General features: G+C 38.8%; 1 protein-coding gene across 4 annotated transcripts in view; it reads left to right on the plus strand.

The window, feature by feature from the left end:
• NTN4 (netrin 4) overlaps window positions 1–16,232 on the plus strand; it is a 123,194-nt gene that overhangs the window by 35,795 nt on the left and 71,167 nt on the right. For all 4 annotated transcript variants that reach the window (XM_053582597.1, XM_053582596.1, XM_053582595.1 and 1 more), the window contains exon 3: window positions 6,016–6,294. In XM_053582597.1, the coding sequence (XP_053438572.1) occupies window positions 6,016–6,294 (279 nt within the window). The remainder of the gene's footprint in view (window positions 1–6,015; window positions 6,295–16,232) is intronic.

A 16,232-nucleotide genomic window follows, 5' to 3' on the forward strand; every position in this document is an offset into this window, starting at 1 on the left:
AGAAAACCATCAACTTAGAATTTAATACCCAGCAAAAATATCTTTCAAAAATGAAGATAAAATATCAACAATCACATTAAATGTAAAAAGTATAAACATTTCATTTAAAGACATGGATTGGCCGGGCACGGTGGCTCACACCTGTAATCCTAGCATTCTGGGAAGCCAAGGTGGGTGGTTTGCTTGAGCTCAGGAGTTTGAAAATAGCCTGAGCAAGAGCGAGATGGCACCTCTACGAAAAATAGGAAAACTAGCCGGGCATTATGGCAGGCACCTATAGTCTCAGCTACTTGGGAGGCTAAGGCAAGGGGATCACTTCAGCCCAAGAGTTTGAGGTTGCCATGAGCTATGACACCATGACACTTTACCCAAGGCATAGAGTGAGACTCTGTCTCAGAAAAAATAAAATAATAAAATAAAGGCATGGATTATTAGATTAGATAAACACTTTTAAAAGATCAACTATGCTGCCTAAAAGAACCCAAATTAAAAATAAAGATATAACAAAGTTAAAAGTGAAAGGATAGAAGAAGAAACGCCATACTAATTTCAAAAGAAAGCTTGAGTGACTAAATTACTATTTAACAAAATAGATTTCAGGTTAAAGAATATTACCAGGGATAAAGAGGCATATTTCCTCCATGTTTATGCACCCAATAACAGAGATTCGAAATACATGAAGCAAAGGCTGCAAGGAGAAATATTAATAGATATGTTGATAACTGTAGCCAGAAATGTCAACACCTTTTCAAGGGCATTTATTAAAATAGATGACATATGGGGCCATAAAACAAGTATCCATAAATGTCAAAAGATTCATATCATACAAAGTATGTTCTCTAACTACAATGGAATTAAATTAGAACTCAATAAGAAAAAGATATCTGAGAAACTTCCAAATATTTACAAACATATTTTTGTATAACTTGTGGGTCAAAGAAGAAATCAAAAGGAAAAATTAGAAAGCATTTTGAACTGAAAAAAAATGAAAACATAGCATATCAAATTTGTGGGATGCAAGGAAAGGAGTGCTTGGGGAAAAAGAAACACTTCAACTGAATGATCTAAGTTCCCATTTTATATGAAACTAGCAAAAGATGAGCAAATTAAATGCACAGTACGCAGAAGAAAGTAAACAAGATAAAAGCAGAAACCAATGGAAGGGAAGCAATGGAGAAAATCACTGAAACCAAAATCTACTTCTTTAAGGACGTGAAGATGTTTAGGATTAAAAAAAAAATTTTTTTTTAATGCAATTATGTTCTGGAAGATTCCATTTTTAGTGAACAAGAAAATGAGACTCAAAAGCACTGTTTCTTTGGGTGTTTGCTCATGCCTGCTTGATCTTTTTCCTTAATAATATGAAATATCTTGTGCGCTACTGAAGAGAAGAAATTCATAACGCATATTTTTACAAAGGTATTCATGCGAAGATGTCTGTGTCACGCAAAGCACATTTACTCTTCCACATAGTTATTCTCTGCTTGGCTTTTCCTCTTAAAATGATATTTGGAGAAATAGTTCATTCACTCATTCATTCATTCATTCGTCATTATGAAATGCTACATTGTGCCAGAGACTGTGGGATGCTCAAAGGGCAGGATCTTGTTTGTCTGGATAAACAAGGGCAGGGATCTTGTTTGTCTGGGGACACAGTTGTTATCCAGACAAACAAGATCCTTGCCCTTTGAGCATCGAGTCTAATGTAAGATGCAGACAAGTAAACAGGCACCAACAATGGACTAATGTTAAGAGTTGTCATGGAAAAAACAAGTTCCAAGGATGGGGGATCAAGTTGGACCCACATTCCTCAAGCTAGCAGCTAACAAGAATTTTTAAAAATAATAATACAGGGCGGCGCCTGTGGCTCAGTCGGTAGGGCGCCGGCCCCATATACCGAGGGTGGCGGGTTCAAACCCAGCCCCGGCTGAACTGCAACCAAAAAATACCCTGGCGTTGTGGCGGGCGCCTGTAGTCCCAACTACTCGGGAGGCTGAGGCAAGAGAATCACTTAAGCCCAGGAGTTGGAGGTTGCTGTGAGCTGTGTGACGCCATGGCACTCTACTGAGGGTGATAAAGTGAGACTCTGTCTCTACAAAAAAAAAAAAAAAATAATAATACAATAACTAAGTTTCTTGAATTATTATGATTCAACACAAGCAATAAAATTTTAGGTAGGGAGCAATATGCAAGGTGTGAGTTCAATTCTAAAAGAACTCCTTGACTGTTATGTACCTAGTATTTACTCTTTATTCTGCTCGTCCTGTGTTGATACTCTGTTCATATTCTTATCTCAGAGCATAAATGTAATAGATGCCATTTTTACTAATTTTCAGTGTTGTTATCGCAGGTTTTTTGGTGAGTGAAATTCTAGAAAAGAAAGACACCAAAGGCGGTTTTAACTAATTTCAGACTTTTAAAGAATTTCTTCTGTACACTTGGGCATAAGAAATGGCAGAAACTGAGCCAGGAATCCAGATCCTCAGGCAAAGTTTGAGGGATTCCAGGTTTCGAGACAAAAGGCAAGACCAGGGAAATGTGAAGATTCCAGAGATTAGGTAGGAAAGGCTTCGTGATTCATTCAGAGGGTCAGATCTTTTTCATTCATTTCCTTTGACTCACTGATTTCACATTTGGAAGTGTATCTTCAGGAAATTATTACAGTAGTCCCCCCCTCATTTGCAGTTTCATTTCCCTTGGTTTTAGTTACCACAGTCAACCACAATCCAAAAATAGTGAGTACAATAAATATTTTGGGGGAGAGAGAGAGACCACATTTATATGACTTTTATTACAGTGCATTGTTCTATTTTGTTATTAGTTACTGTTGTTAATCTCTTATTATGCCTAATTTATAAATTAAACTTTATCATAGGTAAATATATGTGTGTATGTATATAGGATAAGACGTAGTATATACAGAGTTTGGTACTATCCATGGATTCAAGCACCCACTGGTGGTCTTGGAAGATGTTCCCTGAGGATAAAAGGGGGACTAACTCTATATATGTCTACTTTTTAGCTGAAAAGTTGTTCATTGTAGTTGGTTACATTAAAAAATTGGAAACTATCTAATTGCCTAACAATAGCAGCCTGGCTAAATTATGTAATACCCACACAATGGGATTCAAAACAGGCTTTTAAATTGCACAGCTGAATTTCTCAGACTTGGTTGTGCATCAGAACACCCCGAGGGCTTGTTAAAACATTGATCACTGGGCAGCACCCACAGAGGTTCTGATTTAGTTGATCTGGAATACAGGGAGAGGGTCCAAAAATTTGCATTTCTAACACGTTCCCTCAGATACTATTGGCCTGGAGGCCATATTTTAGAACTGCTGATGTAGGAGTATATTTACTGACTTGGAAGAATACTCCAAAGATATACAAAGCTGTTTACATTATATTTTATATGTACATATACACACAGAAGTTTAGATGGAAAGATATTATGGAGTTGGCGTCCTTGGTTGTCTTTGGGATGGATCACATTGCAGGTGCCTAATATCATCAACATTTTGTATAACAGGTCTTTCTGGAATGACCATAATATTAACTACGAAAACATAATGACATTTCTTAACTTAAAAAAAATGAGACATTCTGGCCAATAGTACTAACAAGCCAGAAATATTAAAGTATGCTTGATCCTACTCAAAAAAAGCTTGATCTTTGCCTTTTTAACTGTGACTTGTTGGGAGTGTACATTCAGAAGCAATCACAGACAGAGGGTCAGTGATGGGCCCATAGGTACATCTGGTTCCTTACGGGGACAAAACCCAGAAAAGGCTGGTATCATATGGAGGGCTTCTACATTTTTTTCTTCTTTCATTTTAGTAGTGCCTTACAGGCTTCTTCTGGGGAAGTTTGAAGAAAAACTGGGTGGGACCCAAAGGGCAACCTGCCAGAAGTTTGCAGCATCTGGATTGGCGTGCTCTTTGTTTCCTGATGCGGGGTAGATCCATTTCCCAGGGTATCAGATTAAGGCGTCTCCTTTCTGGAAAAAAGATTTCATGGTTTAAATTCCCGTTCACTTTTGTGTCTGTGGCACTCTGCTGTCTCCTTTCCAGCATGCAGCCTCAGGGGTCATGATGTCCCTTCCCCGCTGATATCGGCGTGCCAACTGTGGTGTCATGCACACCAAGCACAGAGACACCATTCAGCCTCCACAGTCTGGGCTCAGGAAGCACAAGGGCCTCAAAGTTCCTATAGACCTTGACTGGATCCTCCTCTAGCTTTACATGTGCTGAATAATTGGGGAGGGAAAGGAGGGGGGGCCAAGGGTAAATGTCAAGGGTAAATAGTATGAGACAGGAACAGAGAGAGCAAACAGTTGCCACCAATACTCCGGAAAAGGAAGGGTGGGCAGACAACACAGAGAAGTACACCACAGACTCTTTGGTGGGACGCTTATTTGGTTAACACTGGATTATCCTTCTCCATGTTCTGGCATTACTGTGGTTGATAAACTAAGAGTAGCCACATCATTTATGCTATTAAGAGCAAGAGTTCCTCATGAATGTCTGACAGGCAGTGCTTCAGGTGTCATATTGAAAATAAGTCCCATAGAGAGCCCACAATAGATTCAATGTTTTTTTGTTTAATGTTTCAAAATACAAAATCATGTTCTGATTCAGGCTGTTGTTAAAAGAAAAAGATATTACTTCTATCCTGACTTTCAAGTATGTGACATATTGCTTGTTGGAAAATTTTATTTTCTAATATTCTGCTTTTCACCACTTACCATGAGGCTAATATGGTTTAAGATGCAACTTTTTTTTAAGTTTTGAAAGTTCAAAAATAAGTAGAAACACAAATACTGGTTAATTGTTCAGTTATCTGTTACTGTTGTCATAAGACGAGTTCTTACCTCTTCGGTGCTATAACATGCAATTCATTATGTGAATCTGTTTAGGACCCTCGGTAAGGGAGCTAGTTATTTGGAATTCTCACCTATTACAGGAATGGCAAGAACAATGTTATAATTAATTGATTTACCAAAAATTTATTGAATACTTACCAAGTGCCAGGCACTGTCCTGGGACACATCAGTGACTGCCCCTGTGAAGTTTACATTTTAGACTCTGAAAACTGTAATTCAGTAAACAACTACAGATGTAATGTGGCAAGTGGTAGCTTGTACTGAGAACAAAAGTCAAGTGGGCCATTGGGCCATTGTAAGGACTTTGCATTTTGTTCTGAGGAATATGGGAGGTCTTTGGGTGGGGGTGGCTTTAAGCAAGGGAAGGATGTGACACAACTTGTATTTATAGAAAATCACTCTGGCTACTGGGTGGAGAATAGATGGTAGAGGCCAAATGTCCACTGACCTATTCCCCACTCCCCCACAGTCGTGTTTCATTGACGACAGTTCTGTACCAGGAGACCTGGAGATGTGATCCCCACACAGTTGATTCTTGCCTCTTCATACCTTTCGGATAAACTAGTTTCTAAAATGACATTTTTATATCCAAGAATTATCTTTTTAGAAAAATGTAAATCAGATCATATCGCTTCTTTACCTACAACCTCCCAGTGGCTTTCACTACAGTTAGAATAACTCAACTATGGCTTTTAAAGGGTTCCGTTCAAATCTGTCTCACACCCGTGCCCTCTCCAGCCACTGTCCTTTTGTTCACAGTCTCCAGTCACATCGACCTAGTCATTCTTCCTTGAATATGCCAAGCTTAACGCTGCTTCAAGGCCTTTAAGCTTGCTGCTCCCTCTACCCAGAATCCCCTGAACCCCAAGATCTTTGCCTGGTTGGCTTCATCTCAGGAGTCAGGTCTCTGCTGGTTACTCTGTGTACACTTCTGTATGCAAACCTGCAGCACATCTGCTCCTTAGAAGAACAGGGCAGCTCTTCCCTAGGTGTGCTCAAGGTCTAAAACCTTCCTGTTATCTTATCACTAACAGATGACGAAAGGTATAAATCAAACCAGGACTCTCCTAGGCAAACAATTCAGAGTTTGCACACAGTCATATAAATCTATGGTATTTTCTTTTTGTTTATAGGTTATTTTCAAAGCCCTGTCACCACCATACAATGAAGAGAACCCTTACAGTGCCAAAGTTCAGGAGCAGCTAAAGATCACCAACCTCCGTGTGCAGCTGCTCAAACGACAGTCTTGCCCCTGTCAGAGAAATGACCTGAATGAAAAGCCTCAACATTTCACACACTACGCGATCTATGATTTCATTGTCAAGGGCAGCTGCTTCTGCAATGGCCACGCTGATCAATGCGTGCCTGTTGATGGCTTCAGACCTGTCAAGGCCCCAGGAGCATTCCACATGGTAGGTAAAACAAGTCCTCCCCTAAGAAAAACAAATCATAAGTTACCTTTGGCTTAGGGCACAGGCAGCATAAGCTCCCTGAGCACTGGCATGCGCCTAACATAGTGCTTTTGTTTCTTCCTCTGTGGATCTGCTCCCCCAACTCAATACCCATTCTATAAAGTGCCTATTAACTTATTTCTTGATCATCAGTTTTAGAATTATAGTCAAGCATGATAACCAGATACCTTGGAAAATACCCATGCCAGTTTTTAGTACCATGACCTTCAGATATAAAGTGTAAGGTGAGCAGCAGTGAAAGGCTGGCATAATCATATTAGTGGCATTATCACACAGAAACCAGTTTTGACAGTAAATGAGGACCATTGTGGAGTTGGTTTTAAAGTGGGAAAAATAAGAACCTCAGTTTAATGCTTGGTATCTTTGCTGTCCAGCCAGTAGAATGAATAATAATTCTTCTCTGTGAAGAGTGGCCTGACCCTGCCTGCACCCTACAGTGGAGTTAAACTCTTTTTCCTCTGGGTTCCCACACTGCCTTGTGCTTCTCTCTGTATTTTTTCTTATCTGCATCCCCCAGGAGACCTTGAACTCCCTGAAGACAGGGACCATATGATCTCAATATCCTCAGGACCAGATGCCTTGCCCAAGCCAGAGTAGGGTTCAGTAGGCGTTGAATGACAGAAACAGAGGAATAGGAATATGATGAAAGTTAGTGCCATTGTCTGTCTGTCCTCTCCTAACCATTGTCCATAAAAGACACGGAGCAGCTCACACAGCAAGCACCTTGTTGCAACAGACCCAGAGCTATGGATAGGGATTCGGCTAGGTGAAGGTAAAGAGGGGAGCACACCAATTACTTAATTTTTTTTTTTTTTTTGTAGAGACAGAGTCTCACTTTATGGCCCTCGGTAGAGTGCCGTGGCCTCACACAGCTCACAGCAACCTCCAACTCCTGGGCTTAAGCGATTCTCTTGCCTCAGCCTCCTGAGTAGCTGGGACTACAGGCGCTCGCCACAACGCCGGCTATTTTTTTGTTGCAGTTCAGCCGGGGCCGGGTTTGAACCCGCCACCCTCGGTATATGGGGCCGGCGCCTTACCGACTGAGCCACAGGCGCCACCCCAATTACTTAATTTTATATTTTGCTCTGATACTTCTAAGCAAAACAAGGGAAAATAAATAAATAAAATTTAAAAGGCCTCAGAGTGTCCTTACTGCAAGACTTCCACACTCTGTCTTCCTTCTCCTGGCTCTTACACAAGATAGGACCTTGGGAGCCACGTTCCAGTTAGCCGGCCAGACGGGGTGTGCTGGCTGGGCTCAGTCGCCAGGGCAGCATGGGGGTAGCTAAAACAACTAGGACAGAAGCCAGAGAATTAAAAAAAATGGAAACAGTACTATTACTTTTAGGAATTCATCTGGGGCTCCCAACATTGAGAAAATGAAGCCTTTATTCAATAAATACCTGCTAGTTTCCAGACACTGAAGGATCTTTTAAATAATACAGTATTACTTCAAATAAAGGGTGGATAAATTTGGTGTATTTCAACTAATTGGGTTAAGGAATGATTCAAATAGAGAATAACCCAGCGAGAATGCAACCTACTAGACTGTAAACTGGAAAGCTTGTAGAAGGTAGCGTGCTCATAAATTTCTGCTATTATGTATAGTGAGCTATTGAAAGAAAAGCATACAGGCTTTTTGTTTCCTCAGCTGTCTCTTATGATCTAAGCCTTGCTGGACCACTTCAGAGCAGAGTCCTGAATGAAATGACAGACATGAGCCCTGAGGCCCCCTGAATATGGTGCAGAGCAGTCCCTCAAAAAATATTTGTGACATAAGGACTCATGGGACAAATTAAATGGCTCTCACCAAGCACACTGGATTGTGGGAGTTCTCAAGAACCTTATAAAACATTCATGTGTGTACATTTAAAAGCAATAGTTTATTATCTGTTTTTAAAGTAAGTCCTCCAAATATAAACTTTCCAAGAGTTAACAACACTTACTAAGGCTGAAAGGAAAAATTCTAGAAGTTTCTCTTCTTTCTGCTAAATTCAACAAGAAATAATTACTCAAAGTTAAACAGAGAAGTTTGCAGAAGCCTTAAAATACAACTCTTCTGTACAATATTCTGCCAGCAAGATAATTAGCCTGTAAAGAGGTTCTCGATAACCAAGGGGATTAGCAATAAGTGTTTTTCCATTTCAAAAGCATGTTAGAATGAGAAGTCTCCATCCTAGAAGACCTTATGATTTGGAAACCTCGTTTCCTTACTAAGCTTGGACTGTTTTGAAATTGGAAGCAATTTCCTTTTAAAATAATCCTAGTTTTCTGACATTCTTCTATCCCATTTTCATACCGATGTCAGCTTCTATAGCAGTGGTAGCAGCCGCTAGTGCTGTAACTGAACATACGCCTGCAACAAGAGCCAGGGAAAGGGTAAAAAACAGCCTAAGTGGCCAAGACTGTTGGCTTCCAGGGAACCAGTTCCATGAACATTCTTGCTGTCTCTGCTCTCTGTAAAAAAAAGAAAAAGAAGAAAGTAGAACCAATTGGGCCAACAGAGCTGTGGTTGGAAATGTGAATGATTCTGGGCTCATATTTTTTTCCACTACTAAGCTTAGGTGCATTTTCTTTTCTTTTTTTTTCTGAGACAGAGTCTTATTATGTCGCCTTGGTAGAGTGCCATGGTGTCACACAGCTCACAGCAAACTCTCGGGCTTAAGCGATTCTCTTGCCTCAGCCTCCAAAGTAGCTGTGACTACAGGCACCCACCACAAAGCCCAGCTATTTGTTTGTTGTTGTTGCGGTTGTCGTTGTTTAGCAGGTCCAGGTCAGTTTTGAACCTGCCAGCCTGGGTGCATGTGGCTGGTGCTGTAACCACTGTGCTATGGGTGCCAAGCTGGTGCATTTTATTTTCATCTGTACTTTTTCCTGGATTGTAAAGAGCTGGTATTAAATTTGGAAATGGTTGCTTCTTTTGAATGTGACATTCTTATTCCTATGGTTGCTTCACTGAGCAAATTGCACATTGAAAGGATGGTCTTTTGCCTCACTAAGAACATAGCCATAGGCTAGGCGTGGTAGCTCAGGCCCGCGATCCTAGCCGTCTGGGGGGCTGAGGCACGAGGATCCCCTGAGCTCAGAAGTTCAAGCCTGAACAAAAGCAAGCTCCCATCTCTACTAAAAATAGAGAAATTAGCCAAGCGTGTGGCAGATGCCTGTAAGTCCCAGCTACCCAAGAAGCTGAGGGAGGAGGATCACTTAAACCTAGGACTTTGAGGTTGCTGCAAGGTAGGATGATGCCACAGCACTCTAGCTTGGGCAACACAGTGAGACTTCATTTCAGAAAAAGAAAAAGAATAGAATATAGCCATAAGGACAATTGTCTGCCCACATTTTTGTGTCTCCAGACACCGTTTATGTTATGTATACAGCTGTAAATAATGGGATTCGTAAGTTCTGCCTGCAAAATGGAATGTAGCCTCTTAAGAAATGCTATTCTTTTGCAGGTCAGCTTGTCATAAGTATGTACATACAAATGTACCATTTATCAGCATAGTTTTTTTTTTCTTTTTTCAGCATAGTTTTGTCTTTATAGCAGTGGTTCACAAAGTGTGTTACCTAGACCAGCAACATTAGCATTACCTGGTAACTTTTGATAAATTCAAAGTCTCAAACCCTGGCCCAGATCTACTGTCTCAGAAACTGGATGTGATACCCAGAAAGCTGAGTTTAACAAGCCTGATTCTGAGGCCTGCTGAAGTTTAAGAATCATTACTTTATAATGCCTCACCAATTCATCTGCAGTTAAGATTGTTGCCAGGATAAGTAAAGAATTAATGAAATCTGACTTGTGGGCTAGAATTTTTGATGACTGATGATAGCAAACTTAAAAAGTTGGTGGAAACAATACCTAGTATGTTTCTTAAGCTATATAAGATTTTAGGGTCATTTCCTTTGAGAGAAAAGAGTAGGGAAAGGATACGAATTGGCAGCCTCATTACCTTAAAACATTTCCCCTGTGTTTTGTAAAATAGCACCACCTTCTCCACGTCCCCCTTCTTCCTAGACCCATGCCATCTACTCTACCAGTCCAATATTTCCTCGTTTGTTCATTTTGCTGGAAGGCGGAACAGTGCAATGATTAAGACCCCAGCACTGGCGTTAAACATACCTGAATCTGACTCATGGCAGCATTTACTAAGTTACTCAGTCTTGCTGAATCTATTTCCTACTAAAATGAGGATAGTATCTACCTTTTGTAGTTATTGTGAGGATTAAAAAGTGTAACAACCAGTGCCTTGGATCTGGTAGACACTACTTACATTGCTGTTATTATTAACATCATATTGCTTTATCTCAGCCACTTCTCCTTTTCCTCCGTTATATGCTTTCTCCCCAATAATGACAAGAATAAATCATATCAGTAGCTTATCTGTTATTTGAAGTGTTTACTAGGTTAGGGGTTTTGTGGCAAGGAAAACTATACTTTGACTCTTGTCTGCTGGGATTGCAGAAATTTTGTGAAGAGATCTTAAAACTTCTTTCTCTTTGCAGCCGAGGGGACTGTTTTAGTTCTTTTTTTCCTAGAAGCTGTTGGATGGTGGATGGTAATAAGAAGGAACATGAAACATTTCCTTCTTTTATTAGAATATCATCCATTGGATAATGCAGATGTCTTAGAATACTGTGGAGAATTGTTTAAATGCCTTGAGTTACAATTGTTAAATTAGATGTTTCTTTTGTAATTAAATACTTACTATCAAAGAATGTCAATATTTTCACTGATGTGTTCTAAATACAAATATGAACACTGAGACCTGTGCAACCGAATAGTGGGGTTTGAGGAAAAGTTTCTTAGCTACCAAGCTGTATAAGGTAGGTACTCAGACAGTCTCATCGCAAAAGTTTTTCCCAGCAGAATATGAAATATTCACTCATGATTTATATTCACTCATCTCATACGTCATGTTTTACAAATTAAGAACAGATTTCAAACCATACTTTTCATCTTCTTTTTAAAATTTCTTTACTATTCTGTGAATAAGCCAAAAGCATAATTAGAAGGTTCTTGGAACTTCAAACTCTTAAGGAAAAGAACAGGAGGTCTTAAAACAACTAACAAAGATATTAAATTAGACCATTAAATCGGGATTTTAAAATGTTTTTATGTAGTGAAGCATCCATTTGTGTTTGGAAATGTACATCTGTAAATTAGTTTTAGGTCTTAGCATAGAAAAAAACAACTAACATGGGTTATCGATACTAATAACAGCAGGTGCAGCACTTACTGAATGTTCATTCTGTGCCGTGTCTTGTGCTGTCATGCTACAGATGTTATGGAATTTAATCTTGGTGACAACTGTATGATGCATCTCAAAGGGGTAGGGCACCGGCCCCATATGACGGAGGTGGCGGATGCAAACCCAGCCCAGGCAAAAAAAACGCAAAAAAAAAAAAAACAGCAACAAAAACTGTATGATGTATCATTATCATTATTTTTTCATAGTTGAGAAACGGAGGCTTGGAAATGTTAACTTCCCGAAAGCTAATGAAGGATATAGTAGCGGCACTTTCACTTCACCTGTCAGATACCAAATTCCATCCTCTTTTTGTTGTTGTATGAAAGATTTAGCTCTAACTGGGGCTGACATTATGTCAAGAACACAGAAAAGAGAGGGGAGAAAGGAAGGGAAGGGGCAGGAAAGATGAGGGTAAGCTGAAGGGGCCAGGCCAACAGGATGGACCAAGGAATCTAACTGGGTAAGGAGGGAAGTAAGGACAATTATCACCCCAAAGCTTAGCCGCTAATATTTTATAAAGCCCTTTCCCATAAATTATTTCACTCAAACATTACTATAACTCTGAAAGGTATATATTTTTATTTCTATCCCACAGTAAAGAAAACTGAGGTGCAGAGATTACTTGCTGGAATTCACACTTATAAAGTAATTACACTCAGGTTTCCTAGTACTGTACCCCACCTCCACACCCAATTTAATAAGAGAATTTATTTAAAAGGTTATTCTACCATGCACAAACAAATAGCTGAGATGTCAGAAATAGAATTCAGAATCTGGATAGCAAATAAGATTGAATTAGAATTCCAAGCAGTAACCCAAAAGATAACTCAAGAATTCAACGAATTCAAAGACCAAATGACCAAAGATTTTGACACATTGAGACAAGAAGTTGCAGCCCTCAAAGATCTGAGAAACACAGTCGAATCCCTCAGTAACAAAATGGAGCAAGCATAAGAAAGGATTTCTGATATTGAACACAAAGCTTTTGAACGCTCCCAAACTCTCAAAGAGGAAGAGAAATGGAGGGCAAAACAGATCACTCTCTCAGAGAGCTCTGGTATAATTCAAAGAAAATCAATATTCGTCTTATAAGTGTCACAAAAGCAACGAAGTGGCTTCACAAGGCACAGCGTCTCTTCTCCATAAGATTATGAAGGAGAACTTTCCAGACATGCCAAGAGATTCTGAAATTCAGATAGCAGACAGTTTCAGAACTCCAGCACAACTCAACTCAAACAAGACATCCCCCAGACACATCATAATCAATTTCACTAAAGTTAATATGAAGGAGAAAATTCTGAAGGAAGCCAGATGAAAGAAAACCATCACCTCCAAGGGCAAGAATATTAGAATAACTGCAGATCTCTCTGCTGAAACCTTTCAGGATGAGAAAATTCGAGGATGGTCATCGACTTGTAATCTCCTAAAACAAAATAACTTTCAACCCAGGATCCTGTACCCAGCTAAACTGAGTTTCATTTATGATGGAGAAATTAAATACTTCAATGACATTCACATGTTGAAGAAATTTGCCATAACTAAACCAGCTCTCCAGGATATTCTCAGACCTATCCTCCATAAAGACGAGCATAATCCTCCACCACAAAAGTAAACCCACCCAGAAAATTTTGATCAAATTCCACCTTCCACAGTCACAAAAGGATTAAAAATGTCCACTGGACTCTCAAAAGGCTTATCAATATTCTCAATTAATGTGAACAGTTTAAATTGTCCTCTAAAGAGATATAGGTTGGCTGACTGGATACAAAAACTCAAGCCAGATATCTGCTGCATACAAGAATCGCATCTTACATTAAAAGACAAATATAGACTCAAGGTAAAGGGATGGTCATCTATACTCCAGGCAAATGGAAAGCAGAAAAAAGCAGGCATTGCAATCCTATTCACAGATGCAATAGGCTTTAAACCAACCAAAAAAAGGAAGGATAAGGATGGACACTTCATATTTGCTAAAGCAATACTCAATATGATGAGATTTCAATTATTAATATTTATGCACCCAAACAGAATGCACCTCAATTTATCAGAGAAACTCTAACAGACATGAGCAACTTGATTTCCTCCAGTTGCATACTAGTTGGAGATTTTAACACCCCTTTAGCAGTGCTGGATAGATCCTCCAAAAAGAAGCTAAGCAAAGAAATTTTAGATTTAACCTTAACCATTCAACATCTGGACTTAACAGACATCTACAGAACATTTCATCCCAACAAAACTGAATACACATTCTTCTCATCAGCCCACAGAACATACTCCAAAATCAACCACATCCTAGGCCACAAGTCTAACCTCAGCAAATTTAAAAAAATAGAAATTATTCCTTGCATCTTCTCAGACCATCATGGAATAAAAGTTGAACTCAATAACAACAGGAATCTTCATACCCGTACAAAAACATAGAAGCTAAAAACCTTATACTGAAGGATAGATGGGTTATAGATGAGATTAAGAAGGAAATTACCAAATTTTTGGAACAAAACAATAATGAAGACACAAATTATCAGAACCTCTGGGATACTGCAAAGGCAGTCCTAAGAGGGAAATTTATAGCACTGCAAGCCTTCCTCAAGAAAATGGAAAAAGAGGAAGTTAATAACTTAATGGGACATCTCAAGCAACTGGAGAAGGAAGAACATTCTAACCCCAAACCCAGCAGAAGAAAAGAAATAACCACCAATGTATGGTGCCCCATGATTGCATTAATGTACACAGCTATGATTTAATAATAAAAAAATAACCAAAATCAGAGCAGAATTAAATGAAATTGAAAACAAAAAAATTATGCAACAGATCAATAAATCCAAAAGTTCGTTTTTTGAAAAGATCAATAAAATAGATAAAACTTTGGCCAACCTAACCAGGAAAAAAAGAGTAAAATCTCTAATTTCATCAATCAGAAATGGTAACAATGAAATAACAACAGACCCCTCAGAAATTCAAAAAATCCTTAACGAATACTACAAGAAACTCTACTCTCAGAAATATGAAAATCTGAAAGAAATCGACCAATACCTAGAAGTATGCCACCTACTAAGTCTTAGCCAGAATGAAGTGGAAGTGTTGAACAGGCCTATATCAAGTTCTGAAATAGCATCAACTATACAAAATATTCCTAAAAAGAAAAGCCCAGGACCAGATGGCTTTACGTCAGAATCTACCAAACCTTTAAAGAAGAACTAGTACCTATATTACTAAACCTCTTCCAAATTATAGAAAAAGAAGGAATATTACCCAACACATTCTACGAAGCAAACATCACCTTGATCCCCAAAGCAGGAAAGACCCAACAAGAAAAGAAAATTATAGACCAATATCACTAATGAATATTGATGCTAAAATACTCAATAAGATCCTAACAAACAGAATCCAACAACACATCAAAAAAATTATACACCATGACCAAGTGGGATTTATCCCAGGGTCTGAAGGCTGGTTCAATATACGTAAATCTATAAATGTAATTCAGCACGTAAACAAACTAAAAAATAAAGACCATATGCTTCTCTCAATTGACGCAGAAAAAGCTTTTGATAATATCCAGCATCCCTTCATGATCAGAACGCTTAAGAAAATTGGTATAGAAGGGACATTTCTTAAACTAATAGAGGCCATCTACAGCAAACCCGCAGCCAATATCATATTGAATAGAGTTAAATTGAAATCATTTCCACTTAGATCAGGAACCAGGCAAGGTTGCCAATTGTCTTCATTGCTCTTTAACATTGTAATGGAAGTTTTAGCCATTGCAATTAGGGAAGAAAAGGTGATCAAGGGTATCCACATAGGGTCAGAAGAGATCAAACTTTCATTCTTCACAGATGATATGATTGTATATCTGGAAAACACTAAGGATTCTACTACAAAACTTTTAGAAGTGATCAAGGAATACAGCAATGTCTCAGGCTACAAAATCAACACCCATAAATCCGTAGCCTTTATATATACCAACAATAACCAAGCCAAAAAAACACGTAGCCTTTATATATACCAACAATAACCAAGCCAAAAAAACAGTCAAGAACTCTATTCCTTTCACAGTAGTTGCAAAGAAAATGAAATATTTGGGAGTATACCTAACAAAGGACGTGAAAGATCTCTACAAAGAGAACTTGAAACTTTAAGAAAAGAAACAGCTGAAGATGTTAACAAATGGAAAAACATACCATGCTCATGGCTGGGAAGAATCAACATTGTTAAAATGTATACTACCCAAAGCAATATATAATTTTAATGCAATTCCTATTAAAGTTCCATTGTCATATTTTAAAGATCTTGAAAGAATAATACTTCATTTTATATGGAATCAGAAAAAACCTCAAATAGCCAAAACATTACTCAGCAATAAAAACAGGAGGAATCACGCTACCAGACCTGAGACTGTACTATAAATCGATAGTGATCAAAACAGCATGGTACTGGCACAAAAACAGAGAAGTAGACGTCTGAACAGAATAGAGAACCAAGAGATGAATCCAGCTACTTGCTGTTACTTGATCTTTAACAAGCCAATTAAAAACATTCAGTGGGGAAAAGATTCCCTATTTAACAAATGGTGCTGGGTGAACTGGCTGGTGATCTGTAAAACACTGAAAGTGGACCCACACCTTTCAC

This window comes from Nycticebus coucang, chromosome 3, assembly GCF_027406575.1.
Source record: "Nycticebus coucang isolate mNycCou1 chromosome 3, mNycCou1.pri, whole genome shotgun sequence".
Lineage (NCBI taxonomy): Eukaryota > Metazoa > Chordata > Mammalia > Primates > Lorisidae > Nycticebus > Nycticebus coucang.